We start from the raw sequence: 22,236 nt of genomic DNA, 5'->3' as shown, positions 1-22,236 counted from the left end.
CCTGACTGGAGGAAAAAAATAAATTATATTTATGAATACATAATACTGTGAATCTTAATAGCTTACCCAAAAAACATATATATATATATATATATATATATATATATATATATATATTGTTATGCTTAAGTTTCAGCGTATACAACTGTCCTAGGAAAAGGTTGTAATATCTAGGAAAAGCATTTCTGCGCAATATAGACTTAGGTACCACATCCTTGAGAAGCTCTAATCCAAAAGGAAATATTACACTCACGGGGTGAGATTTACAAAGTCTGACTGAAGGAAAATGATAAATTATGTATATGAATGCATAGTACTGTGAATCCCAATAGCCATGTTATAAAACAACCAAATAAAAAAAGAGGAAATCAATAACAAAAACTAAAATACCATCTTAAATTGGGAGGTCATAGCTTACTAAAAAAAAATTATATTGTTACTCCTAAGTTTCAGCGTATACAACTCTCCTTCCTTTCGTAAGAAAAGGCTGTGATATCTAAGAAAAGCATTCCTGCGCAATACAGATTTAATTACCATACCCTTGAGAAGTCTTCCAGGAAATCCATTAGGAGATCGATCACAATAGATGAAAGTTTAAGTGCTAAACGGGGAAACTCCTTCGACTCCAAATGTGATGAAAAAATAACGACCTCAAACATAGCTCTAACTCAAAAGGAAATATTACAGATGAGATTTACAAAGCCTGACTGGAGGAAAAAAATAAATTATATTTATGAATGCATAGTATTATGAATCCCAGTAGCCGCTTACTTAAAAAAAATTATATTGTTACGCATAAATTTCAGCGTACACAACTGTCCTTAAATAGCTAGGAAAAGGCAGTGATATCTAGGAAAAGCATTCCTGCGCAATATAAACTTAGGTACTCCTTGAGAAGCCGTCAAGGAAATCCGTTAGAAGAGATCGATCACAATAGTTGAAAGTTTAAGTGCTAAACGGGGAAATTCTTTCGACTCCAAATGTGGTAGAAAAAAGTAACACTTCAGACATAGCTCAATTAAAAAAAGACAGATTCACTACTAGAATGAGCTTTATGAGTGGTAGATCCACAATGCGGGAAAAACTAAATTTTATAAGATATACCAAGTATCCCAATAAGCCTGGAGTAGCTCACTAAAAGAAAATTGTATACAACATGGTTACACCTATGGTTGCACCTCAGCCGAATTGTCATCAAGAGTCAGCCTTCGGCCAGCTATGCCAAGGAGGAGTGGCTGAAAACTCAACACTGAAAATTACTAAATGGACGACAGGACATATGGAAAGCGAGTCAAGACTTACACTAAGATTTACAGATGCCTACTCTGATTCACAGTAATACACAACGTGAAAATCTAAACTTTGTTCAATTGCAAACAGTGTCCAGATCCCTTTCTATTATTATTTTTTTTTTATGTATGTTCTTTCTGCTGTAATATAAATTAACATCAATTTAACGAAATGGTTGTAAACATTGGCTAATTTTTTCCAGAAAAAAGTAGTATAGTCTGAAGGAGTCAAGAAATGTTTGGATAATTGGATTTATAATCTTCTTGATAAGAAGTATGAGTTAAGGCATGAAGTAACTTTGCAGACGTTGATTAAGCAGTTGATCAGAGGAAAATAGCGTTAAAAAATTATTTAGCACAGTATCTCTTTAAAATATGTTGTAATGACTTATCAACTAAATTTGTCAAGTTTCTAACTTTTCATCTATTAAATGAATACGAGTTGTGACAGAACATAAAATCAGCGCAGTTTTAATTTTGTTTTCCGTGTTTTCCCTAGCATTTTCTTTATTTTGTATTTTATTAAAACAAACAAAATTTCAATTCGTCTTAAAATTGTTCGCCGATAGAAAGCTGTTAGAAAAATGTCACACTAGTTATTAATTGGAGTGTAAGCCGAGAAGGAGAGGGTAATCGGGTTAAGCGAAGGCGAATGGGGGGAGAATGACATTGAACCTCGTTCAATTCATTCATGGCTTGTCCAGCAGACATTCACTGCAGTAGCTAATGACTCAAAGGCCACCTTGGCCAACACGCTCCGGGATTGTTGTCGTAGGGACATTTTGCCATTTGCTCACATCGTGATAACTACCATTAACTGTAATTCACACAGGGGGGGGGGTTATACATGCCTAATAGGACGAGGTGGTTTAGCTGTTCGATTTAAACGGTCGTTTATAAACAGATCTATTGAGTTTCTATAGTTATGTTTTATTTATTATTAAAATATATCGCTCTTCTATATAATTTTGTACATTTTAATTTTAATTATGTATTTTTTTAAGTTTTAAAGTATGGAAGTGGAAAGTATATTGCATAAATATCAAATAAACAGTTTTTGTTTTGTTTTGCTCTCTCTCCCTTCTCTCTCTCTCTCTTTCTCTTTCTCTCTCCCTCTCCCTCACCCTCTCTCTCTCCCTCTCCCTCTCTCGCTCTCTCTCTCTCGCTCTCTCTCTCTCTCCCTCTCTCGCTCTCTCTCTCTCGCTCTCTCTCTCTCTCTCTCCCTCTCTCTTCCCCAATCTTTCTTTATTTGTCCCTTATTCACTCCCCCTTTCCCTCTTTCTCCCAAATTTTCTTTATTTGTCCCTCATTCCCCATCTCTCTCTTCCCCAATCTTTCTTAATTTGTTTTCATCAGTTCCCTATCTGTCTGTATCTCAATTTTCGTTTATAGTGACGGATTTTACGCAAATAAAATAAATGTTAATTAAATTTACAATCACTGTGTCTCCCCTCTCTCTCTCTCTCTCTNTTTCTGCCTCTCACTCTCTCTCCCTCCCTCCCTCCCTCTCTTTCTCTCTCTCTCTTTCTCTCTCTCTCTCTTTCTCCCTCTCACTCTCTCTCCCTCCCTCTCTCTCTCTTTCTCTCTCTCTCTCTCTCTCTCTCTCTCTCTCTCTCATTATGTAAGAGTGGTCAAATATGACCAAATTACTGCAGCTATAAATGAAGCAATAATCAATTAATTTCCCTTACGACTTTTTTCACTTACAACATTGTAATTTGGTCGTTATCGGCCATTTTGGTCTTCCTGTCCTTTCTGGTTTGATGTTGTGCAATAGATGCTCGCAAAAGTATCAGAAAATGGAACTAAAATCGCCAAAACTGTGACAAATACAACCAAGATTGCTTAGTTGATTCTAATACGAAATTTGTTTTTTGTTTTTTTAATTCCTTGAATATTTGATGAGCTAAAAAATATAGGTTTTTAATCAACAACAAGCTTAGATGGTAAATTTGTAAAGGTGATACCGCAGCAAATATTTCTTTTATGTATTATTTTTATAATCATTCAACAAGTATTATTTTTATAATATTTCTTTGCCACGCAAGTCAGTTCCAAGATACTATGTTCTCCTCGATTTTTTTTTAATTTTAAATATTCACCGTTCTTTCTCTACCTTTTTTATTTTTTATTATTGAAGTGGAGCAGAAAATACAAAGAGAAAATAAAATATAGAAAAGAAATATATTTTATGTACCTATTTGTCAATTCTTTCATTATATACCATCTTTATGATTTGATAGGATTTTACTGGTTTGTTAGATGGCTGTAAAAATCAAACACCTTATTGATCACTTATGATAGATTTTTTGGAAAAAAAGAATGTATTACACGTTAAGCCCTTTTGTACGCTTGAAATTACTTAACTTTATTTATTACGATATTTTATAAACTATATTTATATGAGTACTGTATGCCATGTACTGTAGTTTCATATGTATAAATTATAAAAATAAGTCTGTTGGAACAATCATCGTATTTACCAAAAGGCTTAAAAATGGTGAATTTAATTTTTAAATTGTTTAAATAATTCCGAAAAGGCGAGAATAAAGTGCTAGATAGATAGTTTCATCTTTCACACAACTCCCGCCGGTTTTGCGGTGTTAGCATTCCCCAGCGCCTCTTTTCCGACTTCCTGGGTCATCTCCCCAGCCCGACTTTTTCCTTAATTGTTCAATTTGTCAGTAGGCGCCTTTCTCCGCCCTCAACAACAAAAAAAAAAAATCAATAGCCTTGTCACTATAAAACCTATTGAGGCCGTGTCATAAAACAATGGCAGTCGAAATTGTCATTGTGATAGAATGTTCGCCGTGGGTGGTTCCGGTGCATGTACCAATAAAGTGGCATGTCCTCCTTCAATGTCAGGAAACGGACTGGAACTGGAGCGAGGTCGAGGGTCGACACCCACCGAAGAAAGAGAAGCGTTCCGTAATTTTTTTTCCTAAATTGTTTTGACCAAGTTGAATCAACAAACCTTGAACTCACATTTGCACATTTGCAAAAAAAAACTAAATTTACGTATAAAATCAAGAAGTATGAAGTCTCTAGAAGTACTTTGTGTACGTATCTTGCCAGATAAAACCAACAATTTTAAACTAGGTTTTGCTTTATAACTAATAATCTAAAGAGCACAAGTTCATCCATAAGTTGTGACCTTTAAAAACAAAATTTTACCTTTATCGATTTTTCCTCAACAAGTAAATATAATTGCGAAACGATTTTTCAAATCTCAATGAATTTTAAGAAAAGAAAGGCCATAGAACAAAATGGCCCCAGGAATTGAAAACAGCACAATGTTAACAAAGCAAATGTTTTTCTAAGGTCAATTTCATTCACTGTTTTTCCTTGGCACAATTTTACATCAATATATGAAAATAAATCACATTATATGCATAATTAAAAGTCCCTGGAACTCGTTTGATGAAATTGAATTTTATCCTTCCTTTCTCAATCTAACTTTTTTGTTCCTCTTTGCCGCTTCTTTCGGCACTCCCATTTTAATGAACTAAGTAGTGGTAAACCAAAGCATAATTAATCTGCAAGGCTAAGTTTACGAAATAGAATACTCGCACACCGGTTAGCAGACCCCAGCGAACTGTATAAAAAAAAAGATCATAAACTTTTCACGACCGATTTAATCTCATCTTTTTTTGCTAAGAAAGACAAAATCTCGCAAGGAATCAGCTAATTAAGTAAGTTTAACTGGCAAGTTCAATTAAGCAAAAATTATTTTAGTTTCTAACGAGCTGCTTCAAAAAATATTTTTTAATATAAAAATCACTCTATTTAAGACTTAAACCGACCTGAAAATAGAACGTTTAACAAACCACAATCTTGTTGAAAATTTAGAACAAAATTAAAATCATGCATTTTTAATATAATAAACATTATTATATCTTGAGATGCGGTTTGGTGTGTCGTAGGTTTTAGAAAAACATTTTCTTTATCGTTCCAACGTTTCGATCTTTATTGAGATCATCTTCAGGGCCTGGGATTAATAAACATTGTTTAAATTTTACAAACACATGTAGGATGTGAAAAAAAGTAGCAATGAAGGATGTGTATTTGTAAAATTTAAACAATGTTTACAAATCCCAGGCCCTGAAGATGATCTCAATAAAGATCGAAACGTTGGCACGATAAAGAAAATGTTTTTCTAAAATGTACGTCATACCAGACCGTATCTCACGTTCTCCGAATAATCATTAACTGACGGTCACTAAACACCACAGGATAAACATTGAAATTAAAGGCTTAAAACAGATAGAAAGAGTCAAAAATGAAGAAAAAGAGGCAATTTTCTCTAAATTATATTCATTTCTGCTCAATACAACGTGGACGTAATAACAATAAATAACGATAATTAAAAGGTAAACGTTAAATAAGGTAATTTTGTAAATGTAATTTTAACAGTTCGGTGGTTTAATTTTTCCGATTACCCTCTTATATAACCAAGCGTGCTCTATCCAAAGAAAGATAATAGCTACGTGTTTTCGACCGAAAAATAAAACGTCTCCAAAGACAATTTGATATCCTTTACAAACTTATTTGTTGTAGTGGTGGTTTTTCAGTTGTCCTTTTCGAAGGATAACATGTAAATAAAAACCAGATAAAAATATGTCTGGAGGATAATCAGGTCTTTCGCGAACAGATTTTATAGCGTGTTAATTGCCACAAAACCCCAATTTACTCAACTTTTTATATGAACTTGTCAATGGAGGTTTGGCATGAGCGGCCGACAATTTTTATAAACAACAGCCCATTCTCCGGTACAAGAACGCTCATTTTTGCCTTAATTGATCATAAACATCAATAAACGGGTTGTTTTGCTATTAAATGCTAAGAGAATTTTGTATAGCTATTAAAATCTTTACGATACATTTCTGAACATAAATTAAATAATGATGCCAAATCAAAGAAAGAATGTTCAACCGTGGATTCAATATATTTGCAGTAAAAGCTAGGGTTTATAGTGATAATATAAAAAACAAACAAAAAGAACTTATGGTACGGCTAAAAGACACTCTCTCACTCTCTCTCTCTCTCTCTCTCTCCCTCTCTTTCTATCCTCCTCTTCTCTCCTTTTCATTTATCTCTCTTTCAATCTCTCACTCTCACATTCTATCTTCTGTCCTTCTTTCCATACTTTTCTCCCTCCTTTCTATCTTTCCTTGCCATTTTCTTCCTTCTCTCTTTCACACTCACTCTATCTCTCTGTTATTTCCACATCTCTCCCTTCATCTTTTCACTTTCCTTCCCTCTCTCCCCCCTCTCTCCCATTCGCTTTCCACTCTCACACTCTCTCTCCTTCCCATTTCGTTTTTCCTCCTTTCCATCTCTCTCCTCTCTCTCTCTCTCTCTCTCTCTCTCTCTCTCTCTCTGCTTTCCATTTTTATTTATTTCACACACTTATTTTCTCTTTCTATCTCTTTTCTTTTTTCCAACTCTTTCTCTCTCCTTTACATTTCTCTCTCTTCTTTTCATTGCTCTCATGGAGCTCCTCCATTTCTCCTTTTTCATTTCTCTTTCTCTCACCCTCTCTCTCTCTCTCTCTCTCTTCCTCTTCCTCTCTCTCCTTAAATAATAAAGCGATATCAATCAATCGATCAATCCTTCTTTTCATCTCTTTCTCCCTTCTTTCAATATCTCACTCTTTTTTCTATCTCTCTCTCTCCCTCTCTCTATCTATCTCTATCTATCAGTGCATTTATCTATCTATATATTTTGCTTCCACTCTCACTACTCATCTGTCAATCAGAGAAAGACTCTTTATCTATGTATCTTTTTTCTTTCATTTACTCTCTCTCTCTCTCTCTCTCGTTTTTTCACAAACTCATTCAATCACTCTCTGTCTCTTAACACTCCCTTCCTTCTTTAATCAATATCTTTACGTCTCACCCTAACTCACCTTATGTATCTCTCGCCTCACTTCTCCTTATGCATCTATCTATGTTTTTATATTTTTCTTTGTTGTGATTCTTGAAATAATTATTTTATTTGGGTTAGGCAATAATCTAAACTTGTCAAATACAAATTATTACTAACAGGAAACAGGATGATACTTTCATAAAAAGGATTTTAAGGCAAACCTAAACTAGCACTACTAAACCGTGATTTTTTTGCAATTTTAGCGTTTTATAATATTCCCTGTTAAAATTATAGATTGAAAAGTTAATTTTATATATTTTACATTGATGTTTTCATTTTATAATTTGTTTGTAACAAAATCGCTATATTTTAAACAGTACATTATCCATCCAAAACTGAACAATTTTAAGATATTTAATTAGCGTTCGTTCCTACTGCCTAAATTCCTTAAAAATTGAGTATTTCTTTAAATTAGACCAATTTAGTTAATTAATGCTCACTCAATAATGCCCACAGTTTTATATTTGGGAGGTATAGCTTTAGAAATGTTGGTATTTTACTCGTACAAATTTCTTAGATAAACCCATTGAATTATAAACTCGGGGAATATATTATGATATAGTTTAAATCATACATTCGGACATCCGTGATTTTTGGATTCTTATGGCAAACTAGTGAAACTGCATAAGAAATCAATTTTGTCGGTTGGTCCAGGAAAAGTGAAGATTTGTCGTCAACCTTGATAAAGGTGATTGGAATTGCGACAGATCGAAGAAGAGCATGGAAAAATCAAAGGTTGTGGTTCAAACGAGTCATCCGAGAAAATGGTGCAACTATGAATGAACTTGGACAGACCCACGACTCACTGGCTGCCCTCTTCGTCCCGTCCTTGGACATTACCAATTCTCAACTGAGTTTGGCAATATTTTGGAAAGTCAACCGGCGACTCGGCGGAGAGTAGAAGCGGGATAATAATTCGTCCATTTTGCACAACCTTCACAACACAAACAGGACTTGAAGGGGTTGTTAGACTTTGGTGACGGTTTCGACACTCTGTGCTGTTGTATCTTTTAAACCCCGTCAACTGTTGACTCCTGGCAATATTTATACAAAACACGTATAAATTTGTGGGGAAAAAATCGATTTGATGCCTGCTAGGCCATGAATCAACAGTTCAATTTGATCGTCTTTTAGCCAGCTTCAGTGGTTATCTGTTATTCAGGCCGAGTCCCTTTTATAAGCTTTTAAATAAAAGAACGAACCTGCTTAAAAGGGACTCAACCGACCAAATAACACACAGACAAAGAAGAGAGACTTACGACTAGACGCAAAGTTTAGTTTTTGTAAGTACCAACATGTAATGTCAATAGCTTATTCATATAAATTTTAGATAAAATTTTGTAGTTTCAACATTTTCTTATTATTTTTTATGTTTGCCCTTGTAAATTAATTATTGTATAGTTGTTCAAGTCAAAGTCAACACATAGGTCAACATAAATTTTCATGATTTCTGGGCCCTCCTGGTTATCATTAATAAAACATTACACATAAAAACGTAATTACGAGCTTAATAAAAGAAAAATTGCATTTACAGGCATATCTTAGTGATTTTTTCCTAAATCTAATGCTAAATTGTCCTTTTCCCCCTTCCATAGTATGCTTTTCAAAAAATGAAATCCCCATTTTATTATAAATAATCTATGACTTCTGAGGTTACTTAATAAACCCAGTCTAATTAATATAATTTTGACTTAAAATAAATTAATACTCTTGGAAAATAACAGAGCCTTAAATGACATATAAAACAGACCTTATCGATTTATTTGTTAATACTGATTTATTAGAACAAATAAATAGATACTATTTGTCGATACATGCCCATCCAGTTTTTAGACACTTACAGAAGAGCCAAAATGGTTAAAACTCTCAGACAAATCATTGACCACAGAATAAAAACAGCAAAAAATAGCCCCATTTCGGTGGTTGTTGGTAAAAACTTGTTATATTTACCGTTGTTAGTTACTCCTGATTCGTCTTGTCACGCTGTTTGTTTCCTTTCATCTGCGTTTCGGCTTCATAATTGGCTAGAACCTTGAAAAACAAAAAAGGTGACCAAAACCAAGTGTCTTTTGGACAAAAACATACGTGCTTCTCTAACGTGTAGGAAAAATATCGTAACAGAAATATTTTTAACATTCCTTGATTATTTAAAACAATTATTTTCCAAAATGATCGGGTACAATGGCGATGCCTTTGTCCTTTTTTCTTCTCTTTCTTGGAATTGAAGTGCATTTCCCTTTTAAGACGATTCAAGAAAGCTGCTAAACGATTTTGTTTGATTGAATAATCGGGATTCCCTTCTTTTCACTGCTTATGAAAGACGATTTCTATTTGCATAATGATCACATAACACTAATGACCTCTCAGCGTGTGGTCGTTAGTTCTAGCTAGTTTTTACTTTCGAATTTGTCATGATCGAGACAAGTAAACCAAAAATTGATTTGAGCCATTTTTCATATGGTTACTGTAACTTGAACTAAGTTTTTCGAACTTCGGTTGAACTCGAGTTGTAACTTTTTCTTACACTATTTTCCACTCTTATTCCATTATCACAGCTTGTTAGAAGAATTTGTATTAGAGATCTCACCTTTAAGCTACATTTACAAGAAATCAAAAATCGCTCTTTTAAAATGCTTGGCTTCATCATCCAAAATGTCCATCTATATAAATCACTTCATCCTGTTCTTGAATATGCCTCAATCATCAGGAATCCGCACTGCTACGCTGATATAAAACTTTTTCAAATTGTTCAAAATTAATTTCTTCATACATTATATTTCAAATTAAACTGTCACAATGATAAATCCTCTCATGCTCCCATTAAATCTTACTTCTTATTAGCAGAAGAAAGTATTTTGAGATTATTTTTATTTTCAAATTAATTAATAATTGCATAGATTCCCCAGAAATCCTTGGCAAACTCGAATTTTATGTACCTCCTTGCCACCTCAGATATCAGAAAATATTTTTTATTGGATATAAAGGAACAAATTTTTCCCTACACTCCCCATGATGCATCACACGATGATGGAATGTAACAACTTATGCAATACTTATTTGAAGATCATGAGATGCGGTCTGGTGTAACGTAGGGTTTAGAAAAACATTTTCTTTATCGTGCCAACGTTTCGCTCTTTATTGAGATCATCTTCAGGGCTCAAAGTGTTTGCTTTCTGTGTAGATGTGTCATTCTTGTGTGTCGTGTTGAGGGTGCGACACCCAATAGCTATGCAAGTAAATTAACAAATAATTTAAATAGCAGGCAATTCAGTAATTAGTGTGTGTGGTGATTAGTTAATTGATAATTAATCAGAAATCGTGAGATGCGGTTTGGTGTGAAGTAGGTTTCAGAAAAACATTTTCTTTATCTTGCCAACGCTTTGAGACCCTGAAGATGATCTCAATAAAGATCGAAACGTTGGCACGATAAAGAAAATGTTTTTCTGAAACCTACATCACACCAGACCGCATCTCACTATTTCTGAATAATTCTCAATAATTAGTCTTAAATTTAGTTAATTATCACTGGAATTCCAATATCACAGTTGAATTCCAATAAAACACAAGCGGTCCTATCAATAATTATTTTAAGGCGTCAATCTTCTTTCAGACAAATGGATTCCACAAATATCAGAAAATCTTACTGTAACTTGTGGATCAGTATTTTCACGCTTTTTGGCCATTTTTCTCCATAATGAACAATTTTTTGGATCTGAGATAAGAGTTGCACACTTGCTTTCAAACATTTCACATCTATAAATGAGGTGTTTCAATGTTTGCTGTTCAGGATTGTTAATTATTCTGAATCTTTTGAGATGTGCTTTAGTTCTCTGCGTTCAGTTAGAGCCATTGTTAGTCCGACTCTATGCCTAATTCTTACTTGCATTCTGGAGGAAATTGTTGGAAAAAACTTTTTGTTGCTGAGCCTTTTTTTATATTCGTACATTCAAGTTCCCATTGGGCCATTGTCCTCTTCCTTATCTCTTTTTTTACATAGAAAATTGGCACTTGGTCTAATGAAGCTACCAATTTTTCGTTAAGGGCTGCTTTTTGGTATATTTACTAGCTTGATCTCATGGATACCATTATGTGCTTTTACCCAACCCATCTTGATCTTTGTATTTAAGTTCTTTTCCAAATTCCGTAATATTTTTCTAAACATTTCTGCTTCCCTGTTGTGAATTTTGTGATTGGCTGTTACCTTAAGGCTAAAGTCACTGATCTTTCTGTTTGTTTCCGAGCCTCTCTTTTTTTACTTCTATTTCAATCCATTGTAATGCCGCCAGGATTGGAAATAATTCGGCCCAATTATTGCTACACCAGGGGGGGGAGTTTGTGCATGCTGTATATTTCCGAACCTCCGTTGTGCAACAAATGCACAACCCACTTTTTCTTCGCCAATTTTACCATCCGTAAACACTAGAATAAAATTATCTCCCTCTGAGTTGTAATCCACATTTAGTTTCTGATGGATGTGACCATTTTCCAACTGTTAGTGGCCTTTTCAATTTCATATGCTGGGAATGTGTCTTCATTGTTTGGCTTATGCTTACATTGTACAAGAAAACGTAAATTTTTTTAATGAAAATTTTGTGATATATTATTATGGAAAAGTTATGTAAATAATAAACATTGATAGATTTTTTATTAGGAAAAATAATTTAATAGTTATTTCTTATTTTTGTAGTTATTTGTGGCACTGGTGATTCACACAAACTCTATATCTATTGGTATGTCACAAGGCTTCTCAGCCGTTCTAATACCACAGTTGGAAAACAGCTCGATAAAAATAGATAGTGAAGACGCATCATGGATTGGTAAGATTGGAAAAAAAATTTTTTTCTTAAAAGATACCAACTTTTGGAAAACTTTTACAGCCAGTTTGGGAGTGATATCGACACCCGGAGGTGCCTTGATCTCAGGACTTCTTGCAGAAGCCGTCGGAAGGAAAACGACTCTTCAAATCACAGCATTCCCGTTTCTTTGCGGTTGGATCCTAATGGCACTTGCACAGAACAAAATATGGTTATGCATCGGAAGATTCATCACTGGATTTGCTATTGGTAAATAAATCATGAATGATTGAATTCAATGTAAATTATTTTTAAATGATTTTTGCTGCAAGGACAGTTATTGTTATAAAAAATTAGTAATAAGAATTTATGTGCACTTAATCTATTGGGTTGTCCGGAAAATAATGCAGGATTTTGGTATTAAACAAAAAAAAAGAAACTAGTTACTTTAAAGCAATGTTCTTTAATCAAAATAANGACATTCATACAAATGAGTAATCCTGTAAACGTAAACAGAATATTTTATATAGATTTTTTTTAATGAAAACTTAAAATCCTGCATTATTTTCCGGACAACCCGATAAACATAAAAACTGGATTTGTAATTGGAGAATTTTACAACTGATATCAAGCCAGTAAAAAATAAATAAATACAAGTAAAAAAATAATATCCTGCTTAAGGAGGGTTTAACATCCAACTATCCATTAGGTAGCGCAGACTAGGTTTCAAACCACTTTACAGTAAATTTTTATACTATGATCAATTAAAAAGCCACAGCTCTGCCGGGATTCGAACCTTGAACCACTAGCATGGCAAATAAGCAAATATGAGTCGGGCACTTAACCAGCTCGGTCACTGCGGTCCCCTTGAGGTCGAAAGTGTTCGATTGTACCAGTGAGAAACTAAAGCAAATAAAAACAAGCTAAAATTCAAAAACTAAAACGATAAAATACCACTTTTTGTACCACTAAAGTACATTATTCCTACTTGAATGAACTATAAGTTAATTTTATGATTGATATGATTTTACTATTCTACTTATTAACTAAAACTTTTAAAGTGTGTTCTTATTAAATAATTCATTAAATAGCAATCACAACTGATAAATCCTCATAAATTATTATTTTAATTACTAATTACTTCCGGATCTTACAATTTGTAAACAAAAATTATTGGAAAATGGATTTAATATGTTCTAAATTATAATAATATACAGCAGCACAAGCAGCAATGACAGTCAATGAACTGTTTTTTTCTAAAATAAAATAAAAATTAAATTGTCAATTGCACTGAATTAAGGAACTAGGAAAATTAACTGCTAATAAATAATAGTTTAGTTATAACAATTTAATATTTATTTTTTTTAGGGATGGCGGCAACTAGTTATGTGTACTTAGCTGAGATCAGCTTACCATCTGAAAGAGGAATGCTTGCTTCACTTGGGCCAGTTTTTGTCTCGTTTGGCGTTTTATTGGTCTACTGCTTTGGATATTTTATGGATTGGCACCTCGCTTGCATTGTGTGTGCTGCGACTGCTGCGTTCAGTTTTGTCGTCATTCACTTCTTGCCGGAGACACCACCATACCTTGTATCAAAAGGAAAATACGAGGAAGCGCAAAACACACTTTTTTCGCTAAGAGCATCTAGAGACGTGGCTGAAAAAGAAATGAACCAAGTGTTACTATCCATTCACAAAAAGAAGACGCTCTCACTTACGGAATATCTTTCTCAGCTTAAAGAGCCAGGCGTGTGGAAACCATTCCTCATCCTCGTTTTCTTTTTTATTTGCCAGGAAGGCTCAGGGATGTACATATTGGTCTACTACATGACCAACATTTTCCAAGATATTGGGTCTGTATTTGACAGCTCGGTTGAATCGATAATTGTAGGAGGTGTGCGGCTTTTTACGAGTGCTGTTGGATCAATCTGTATCCAAAATTTTGGCCGTAGACCGCTTGCAATGTTCTCTGGATTGGGAATGGGTATTTCAATGGGTTGTGCTGCCATTTATGAATATAAATTTGGCCATTTGTTCATCGAAGACAGGCCTTGCCCGTACATACCTTTGATATGTTTTATTCTGAACGTGGTTGCTAGCATGTTGGGAATGCTCCAACTGCCATGGCTTATGATCGGTGAACTTTTTCCTTTATCAGTACGAGGAGCGATGAGCGGAGTCGTATCATCATTAGCTTATTTATTTATATTTGCACTTATCAAAGTTTATCCAAATTTAATGTCGTTGGAATTGTTTGGCATGATGGGGTTGTTCAGCATAATATCACTTATGGCTGTTGTATTTGTATATTTTTTCTTACCTGAGACCCAAGGGAAACTTCTAATCGATATTGAAAATTCATTTAAAAAGGCAAAAACAGAGCAAATATCAGATCCAATTTACATCCTTAAAATACCATGAGCGTTCATCATTTAAAAAAAAAAATGCTACTAAAACAAGTTCCTTATTTAATTATTTATTTTTCTCATTTAGGGAAAATTAAGTTTGAGTGTTTAAAGTTTTATTTTTCAGGAAATTAACATTTATGTTATTTCAGGCTGTGATGTAGAATTAATTTTTTTTCTTTTGTATAAAGCAAGTGTTTTAAGAATAGTAGTTTATACTCTAATAAGAACCGTCCAAAGAAATGAATTTAAGATATGTAAATTTAGTTTTATAAATAACAATCTTTGGTTTTAATTTGTCATCTTATTTTTGTCCTAATTCATTTTATAACATATAGTACTTTGAAAACAATTTTTAAACAATAATGTTTGTTGGCAAACATTTGGTAATATTCAAATAAATTCTTTATAATTTTTTTATTTTTTATTTTCCAAACCTGAGGTAATACCATGCCAATCACATGCTGCATGTGAAACTAGATGAAAGTAAGTTGAAAAAGACATATTACAAAAATTTTAGTGAACCATGAATCCTATCTATATGCATACACTTGAAGGCTATAAAGACTTACAAGGTAAATGAAAAAATTTGTAAATAAAGTAAATTATATTTTACATACATTTTTACATGAACATTAAATAACAAATATATTTATCAATCATCGTTCTGCTATAGATTCTAAATGTCTAGTGGCCGCCTTCAAAGTAGCGACTAAACTTTTCAACTGGTTCACAGTGCATACAAAATTAATTTTTTCAGTCTCAACGTTAAAATTTTGAATCGAGTTATTTTTCCCGACTATCAGCTGGATGAAGTAAAGCAATTTCCCGTCAAAGTCGGAAAATGAAGTCTAAAAAAAACATTAATGTGGTTTTTTTTTTTGCTTTTTTTAAATAAATATAATCAACTACCTTCACACAAAAATGCATTTTCCAAGTTACATCAAATATGTGCGGAGGATTTGAGTTAAAACTCTTCAATGAAAGCCTGAGAGGAAGCTTCTGCTTAGTGTACACGTCTAGGATCTTTTCGACTCTGTCGTCTGGTACATTTTGATTACCAAGGATGCACTTGAGCGTCAGAGGATCTTCATTCCGTCGCATTCCTTCAATCAGGAATGTCAATAGCGATGCATATATCACTTTGAGGACATCTATCTCCGGTGTATCAGGAGGGATATCTGAAAATAATTCTTTTTAGTTCTGTTATACTGTTATAATGACCACATCAAGCATTGCAGACAATTCTTGAAAGGCAAAAATTTATAATTTGTGGTTAAAAAAAATTCTATTTGGATTTTTTTTACGTTAATTATTTTAACATTTCAGGAATTTACACCCATCAGAATCATACTTTTTTAATTATTTTTCGTTATATATAGTTTCTTTTAAAAGATATATGACCATTTTGTATTAATAAGCTGCATGGCCAAGATGGAAGAAGGCTACATATTAGAAAAAAAATACAAATTTCAAAGCTTAACAATACAAGATAATACATATAAAATGAATACAACAATGCTAAATAGACCATTATGAATAAATTCTTTATTCTAAAGAACATAATAGAGAAATGGTGGTTTTATCAATTTGTTTTAATCCCCGAACTGACCAATAAGAACATCAGAATGGAAAAGGGAAAAGTAATTTTTTGAAGACAAAGAGAACAACCCAAGAAGAGATTTTTAAATATAAACTTAGACTATAGATTTAACTTTTATGAATAACATGTAAAATAACGAATGAATCATGTAAGAAGCAAATTATAAAATTGACTTATATATTCACAAATGAAAAGCATGAGTAAAGAAAAAAGACAAAATGAAGATATTCTGGATTGATTGAGTTTCAAGCTTAAAAGAAGATAAGCCTTTTGAAAGTTACAAAAGAAAAAGAAAGAAAGAAGTAATAAATTTCCTGAAATAAAATGGATCCTTAATGAGTCCAAAACCTGGTGGAACAATACCACATGCATGAGGTACGTGAAGAGATTCACAGGACCATCCGCAAAACTTACAAATTACTGGAAGGCAACCGCAACCGAACCAGGATTCTGGTTGGACTCCTGAGAACACTGCCACTTAACAAAACACATGCGCCGGTACAGACAGAAGAAACACTGCGCAGATACTGCCAGGAAGTTGAGGAGAATGCAGAACACATTTTATGTTTTTGTGAATGTCTATGTAGGAGCAGATTCTTGCAACTGGGACAGGAAAGTCCATAAGCAAGATCCTACACTAAGAAGCCGCTGGTAAGGCTATGGAGGCTTATTAACAACCTGAAGCTGGCCTGTGAGTTATAAAAAACAGAGGAGCATTACAGATCTACTCAGGTAGAAGTGCAGAAGGCCTAGTAGCTGCCTCTTTTATCCCTATCCCTATCCTGAAATAAAGGTGGTTCAAATCATCCTAATCATCATCATAATCCAGGATGGCAAACCTCCATATAAGAGTTTTTGCCTGGGATGTGGGATATACCCAATAAAACAATATTTCAATTATTCTAAAAAATATAAGAGGAATATGATTAATTTTCTTGTAAAGTTGTGAAACAGGACCATTAAAGAATGTTATTTATGTTGGGAGATTTGTTTACAAAGAGAACATGACTATATTCTGTTGGTTGAGTACATTATGGACCAACCACTAAAGATGGCAAATATAGGGGTAATGTCAGAAGAAAGAGCTGGCCAATTCATTGTGGTAATCCCTACATCCTCCAAGTAATGAGTGACAATTCGAGCTACATGTCGTCAAGCACTATCGTTTATTAATATGAAGTTGTCCCCAATAAATGACATGAATGGGACACAGCTTCCAGAAGAACTTCTTAAATGTACCTTAGTGTAGTCAAAGAACCATTGATATATGATAATCGGTTCGGTACGGGCATGGTTGGGTCCACCCCATACCTTAACTGACTGTATTTAAAAATGCATATGAAGCAAAGCGTTCTCCACTACACTGTACCGGTTATGATTGCTACAAATCAAACCACCACTAATCTGTGAAGAGAACAGTCCCCAATTGTACAAGTTCCAAGATGCTGATTTACGAACGTCTTTCTACTCAATGGCTAGAGAAGAGAACCTGATGCGTCCAGAACATCACAACCTAATACCATAACTGGCTGTCTTTGAAAAGCCTGTGACTCACACAGGGCATATGAAGCAAAGCATCCTCCACACACAGTCCTGCTATGATTGCCACAAACCAAACCAGCATTCTGTGAATCAAAAAGCCCCCCTCCATTCTTCAAGTGTCCAAGAAGACTTGCGAAGTAGCCTTTCTACTCGATGCCTCTCCTGTAGTAAAGAACCTGATGCAGTACATAGCATCAGAGCTTCAAAAAAACCACAATTGTCTTTGAAAAAGCGTGTGATTCACATAGGGCATATGAAACAAAGCATTCTCCACACAGTCCTGCTGATATGATTGCCACAAATCAAACCAGCAACCTGTGAATTGAAAAGCTCTCCATTGTTCAAGTGTCCAAGCGAGATGCTGATTTGCGAATAGTCACCTTTCTACTCGATGCCTCCCCACCAGACAACTTGATGCGTGTCATCAAGACATGTTTTAAGACGTGTGTTTAATGTCTTAAGACGTGGGGCATGATGGCTAATTTCATGCAGCCTTCTAATGGCTATTTTGACTGAACTGTCTACCTATCAACAAAGCCATTAAATGACGGTTCTTAGTGCGATAAGAAGATTAAAACGACCATCTCTAGCCATCAAACATCACACTCGACCACTACATTCTCTTCGATCGAGTCTTCCAGTGAGCCTAAACTGTTGTGAACCAACATGGATGGTAAACGCAACACACCTGTGACACTACTTCTGTCGGACAAAGCAACTGCCTGAGCGAGATCTCAACTTAACACCCTGCTTTTAAGAGAAAAAAAATTTTTTACTCGCATTTATTGTCTTAAAACGACAAATATTCACATTTGAGAATTCTGATGATAGTCGACTTCCAATCCCACTTCCTTAAAATGAATATATTTTAAATTTATTTTAAAAAAAATAAAGAAAGTAATTGTTGTTTGTATGTTTCTGGTAGGTTCTGGGTGTTTTTGATTTCCCATACAAACTGATAAGATCTTTAAATCGCCGATAGCTCTTGTTTATGTCAAATTGATAACTTATCACCCGGAGTGTACGTTTAATTTTTAGGTTTTTCTTGTAATAAAATGAATGAATTATTAATAAAATGAGAAGAAAGTAATTTACCGACTGAGTGGTTCGGATTGAGAGGAAATTCCAGGTAAGTGGAAATTTCTTTTAGCAAATTTTCCAGGCGTTGTTCGTCCAACAAACTTGTCTCGCCGATCTGTTTGAGCCCGTCGAGTATTTCCTGGGAAATTCTCATGGCGAGACCGTTCGCCTGGAAATAACAATAATAATAATAATAATAAAAGGAGGGAAAAAAGGGGGTAAAAGTTCTTGCAAGTTGGAAATGTCAAAGAAACAGTAAATAACAGGGACGGTGTCGGAGTGACGGCGCTCGGCCGAGTTGGGCGAAATCGGAACTCTCGAATAAAAAGGTTATCGAGTCCGTAGAACCGAGGGAGAAGTGGAGGCGCTGTCTAATTGAAATACGCTTCAAAAACGCGTTTTTTACTTTTTTTGTTTTGTTTTGTTTAGTTTTTTGGTTTTTCCTTTTTTCGTTTCCTCGGCCGCGCCGTTTTCCGACCAGGCCTGGATCCTCCCGAAATCGGGATTTGACGAAATGTGAGAGTTTCGAACCGAGGCCCCTTTTTAAAACCAGTGGCTTTTATTTTGAAAAATCGGATGTGGGACAAACTCTGAGGTCAGTGTTTTGTTGGATTAACCTAATTTTTAGGACGGATTAAAACGTTTTTTTATCGGATTTTACGACTTAACTCTGCCCACCGTCGGAAGACGGCTTTTATTTATAAATAGATCTTTATTAAAATTTTCTACTCCCGAAATTTCCTCGATCCACGCTGAATGATACCACCCCTCGCTGGGACAACCTGTGAAGGAGAAAGTCCTATATTCAACTTTTATTTGTATTTATTTACGCTGGTTTCTACCTTAACAACTAATTTAAACTTTTTTTAAATAAAATAATCCCGATATTTTCTGTTTATTAGCCAATAACGCGTTATATGCGCATTTCATAACACCGAGGCAAAAACCTTCAAAGAGTTCCTAGAAATCAAATACCGATTTTCTGCAATTTTCCTCGATTTAACAACCCTTAAACAGCAAATAGAACGTTTAACATCAATTATTGAACAGTAAACAGTACATAGTCTTAACATTCCTACACCCATAATACTACCCAAACATTATAAAACCATAGTAAAAAAAAAGTCAACTGATAGTTCGTTTTATTATCCAGTATAAATTAAAGGAAACCTATAAGGAAAACGGGAAAGTTTCTATTTATATCATCATGCTATTTAGTAAATAATCAATTCTGCATTTGACAAATTTGAGCAAAGACTACATTGCTCAAAAATGCTTCATTCTTGTAACATTGTTGTAACATTCTATTATTTCATCATTTACTTAAGTATATTATGTGATATTTTATTATTATCAAATATATTTTTATTGTATATATTGGGATATATGCAGAATTTCACATCTATGATATGCTGTAAAGCCGTATGGATAAACTTATCTATGTGTAGGTCATTCATTTTGCTATCTAAGAGTAATAAGTAATAAAAGTTAAATCTATATTAGTAAAATATAGGTATTTTTTATTTGTTTATCATGCTTGTAAGTCAAATCAGCAATTTGGAAAGTACGGTGATCGTATAGGTCAAAAAGCTTCATTCTTGTAACATTACATTCTTTTATTTCATTTACTTAAGTATATTATGTGATATTTTATTATTATCAAATATATTTTTAAGGTATATATTGTGATACATGAAAAATTTCACGCCTACAGTATACTGTAAAGCAGTATGGATAAACTTATCTAAGTATAGGTCATTCATTTTGTTACCTAAGAGTAATAAGTAATAAAAGTTAAATCTATGTTAGCAAAACGTAGGAATTTTTGATTTGTTTGTCATGTTAATAACTCAATTGAATCGGCAATTTGGAAAGTACGGTGATCGTATAGGTCAAAAAGTTACATTCTTGTAACATTGTTACACTCTGTTATTTCATCACTTACTTAAGTATATGATGTGATATTTTATTATTATCAAATATATTTTTAAGGTATATATTGTGATACATGAAAAATTTCACACTTACAATATACTGTAAAGCAGTATGGATAAACTTATCTAAGTGTAGGTCATTCAGTTTGTTACCTAAGAGTAATAAGTAATAAAAGTTAAATCTATATTAGCAAAATATGGGTGTTTTTTTATTTGTTTATCATGCTAGTTAGTCAATTAAATTAGTAATTTGGAAAGTACAATGATCGTACAGCTCAAAGAAGCATCATTCTTGAAATATTGTTGTTACATTCTATTATCTCCTTATTTATTATAATTGAGTGCATTATGTTGTTATTTTATTACTATCAAACATATTTTTATAAGCATAAATATGAAATATTTCACATCTTCAGTATACTGTAAAGCATATGATGACTTTATCTAAGTATAGATCATTCATTTTAGTATCTAAGAGTAATAATAAAAGTTCAATCAATAATAAAAAGGGGATAGTTTTGATGCAAATGTCATGCTATTTAGTAAATAATCGATTCAGCATTTCGGAAAGTACAATGATCATACAGCTCAAAAATGCTTCAATCTTGTAATGTTTTTGTTTCCTTCTATTATTTTATAATTTATTATTAAATAATCGATTCAGCATTTTGGAAATTACAATGATAGTATAACTCATTCTTGTAATGTATGTAGTTATTTCCTTCTATTATTTCATAATTTATTTCAATATATTACGTGTTATTTTATTATTATCAAATATATTCTTACAAATATATGTTGTGATATTTCAAAAATTTCACATCTACAATGTACTGTAAAGCCGTATGATAAAGTGATCTGTGTTCTATGAATGTTGCCATTCATTATTATGTAATAGTAATAAGTAATAAAATTTCAATCAATATTAGCAAAAAACGCTAGTTTATTATTTCTTTGTCATTGACTATTGCGTTTCTATAGCATAGATCTCACTTTAGAAAATTGATGGTAGGGAGGGTCTAGAGATTTCACTAGGTCAAAATTTGGGCCTTTGACTCCTGTCTGCAATCCATGTACCATTTTGGATCGTAATACGGCCACTCTAATTAGTTTTAGTTTAGTGCAAGTATGCATTGCCCGTTTAAGATATGCCATCTTTGTAATTTTTTTAAATTGATTTTATGTATTCTTTTCCAAGATTTTTGGCCACCATATGTTGCCTCATATGTGACCGGAGGTCTTCATTGTAAACAGCTAATAGGCTATTTTTAATTTTTACACCATGTTTTACTTCAAAATCTTTCACCCACGTTTATCTTTTACTGCAAAAATTAAATCCAAAGTTATCCACAGTTGGATGTACACGATGTCTATTTTTCAAATTATATGCAGAATGATCCAATTTATCTAAGATTAATCGATATAGGGTATAGTTTAAATTGCATATTTATACTTATAAATTATTTACAACTTATTTATTTATTAAAATATACAAAATTAAGACCAAAGTTAAAGGAAATATCAATATAGTGTTATGTTGAGTGTCAGGGAGCATGGTAAAAAGGTCTGTCCCCTTGACACTCAATACCCAATGATAAGTTGGACGTTTAGCCCTCTTGTATATCATTCATTGCTTTACTGTATATTTATTTATATTTAAATC

At 33.4% G+C, this 22,236-nt stretch overlaps 2 protein-coding genes across 2 annotated transcripts in view; one reads left to right on the top strand and one right to left on the bottom strand.

Annotated features, from left to right (window-relative positions):
* LOC106662286 overlaps window positions 1-22,236 on the top strand; it is a 53,344-nt gene that overhangs the window by 27,562 nt on the left and 3,546 nt on the right. The window contains exons 2-4 of the mRNA XM_024227552.1: window positions 11,905-12,034; window positions 12,095-12,280; window positions 13,379-14,428. Of these exons, the coding sequence (XP_024083320.1) occupies window positions 11,905-12,034; window positions 12,095-12,280; window positions 13,379-14,428 (1,366 nt within the window). The remainder of the gene's footprint in view (window positions 1-11,904; window positions 12,035-12,094; window positions 12,281-13,378; window positions 14,429-22,236) is intronic.
* On the bottom strand, window positions 15,028-19,232 carry LOC106662287 (COMM domain-containing protein 3-like). Its single transcript, XM_014386275.2, has 3 exons — window positions 18,655-19,232; window positions 15,327-15,595; window positions 15,028-15,265 (listed from the first exon to the last, which is right to left on the bottom strand). The coding sequence occupies exons 1-3, from the start codon at window positions 18,791-18,793 to the stop codon at window positions 15,074-15,076; spliced, it is 600 nt and encodes a 199-aa protein (XP_014241761.1). The 5' UTR covers window positions 18,794-19,232; the 3' UTR covers window positions 15,028-15,073.

The sequence above is a fragment of the Cimex lectularius genome, unplaced genomic scaffold (assembly GCF_000648675.2).
Source record: "Cimex lectularius strain Harlan isolate CLEC.00 unplaced genomic scaffold, Clec_2.1 scaffold106, whole genome shotgun sequence".
NCBI classification, from domain to species: Eukaryota; Metazoa; Arthropoda; class Insecta; order Hemiptera; family Cimicidae; genus Cimex; species Cimex lectularius.
The sequence above is the reverse complement of the archived record's forward strand: the minus strand, read 5'-3'. Positions and strand labels throughout refer to the sequence as shown.

Bases quoted from the DNA above. Each gene is read 5' to 3' on its own strand.
- LOC106662287 (XM_014386275.2), bottom strand. From the start codon at position 18,793: ATGAGAATTTCCCAGGAAATACTCGACGGGCTCAAACAGATCGGCGAG. The intron at 15,596-18,654 runs GTAAATTACTTT...AATTATTTTCAG, and splicing joins CAATCCGAACCACTCAGTCG to ATATCCCTCCTGATACACCG. The intron at 15,266-15,326 runs GTAGTTGATTAT...TGTTTTTTTTAG, and splicing joins AAATGCATTTTTGTGTGAAG to ACTTCATTTTCCGACTTTGA.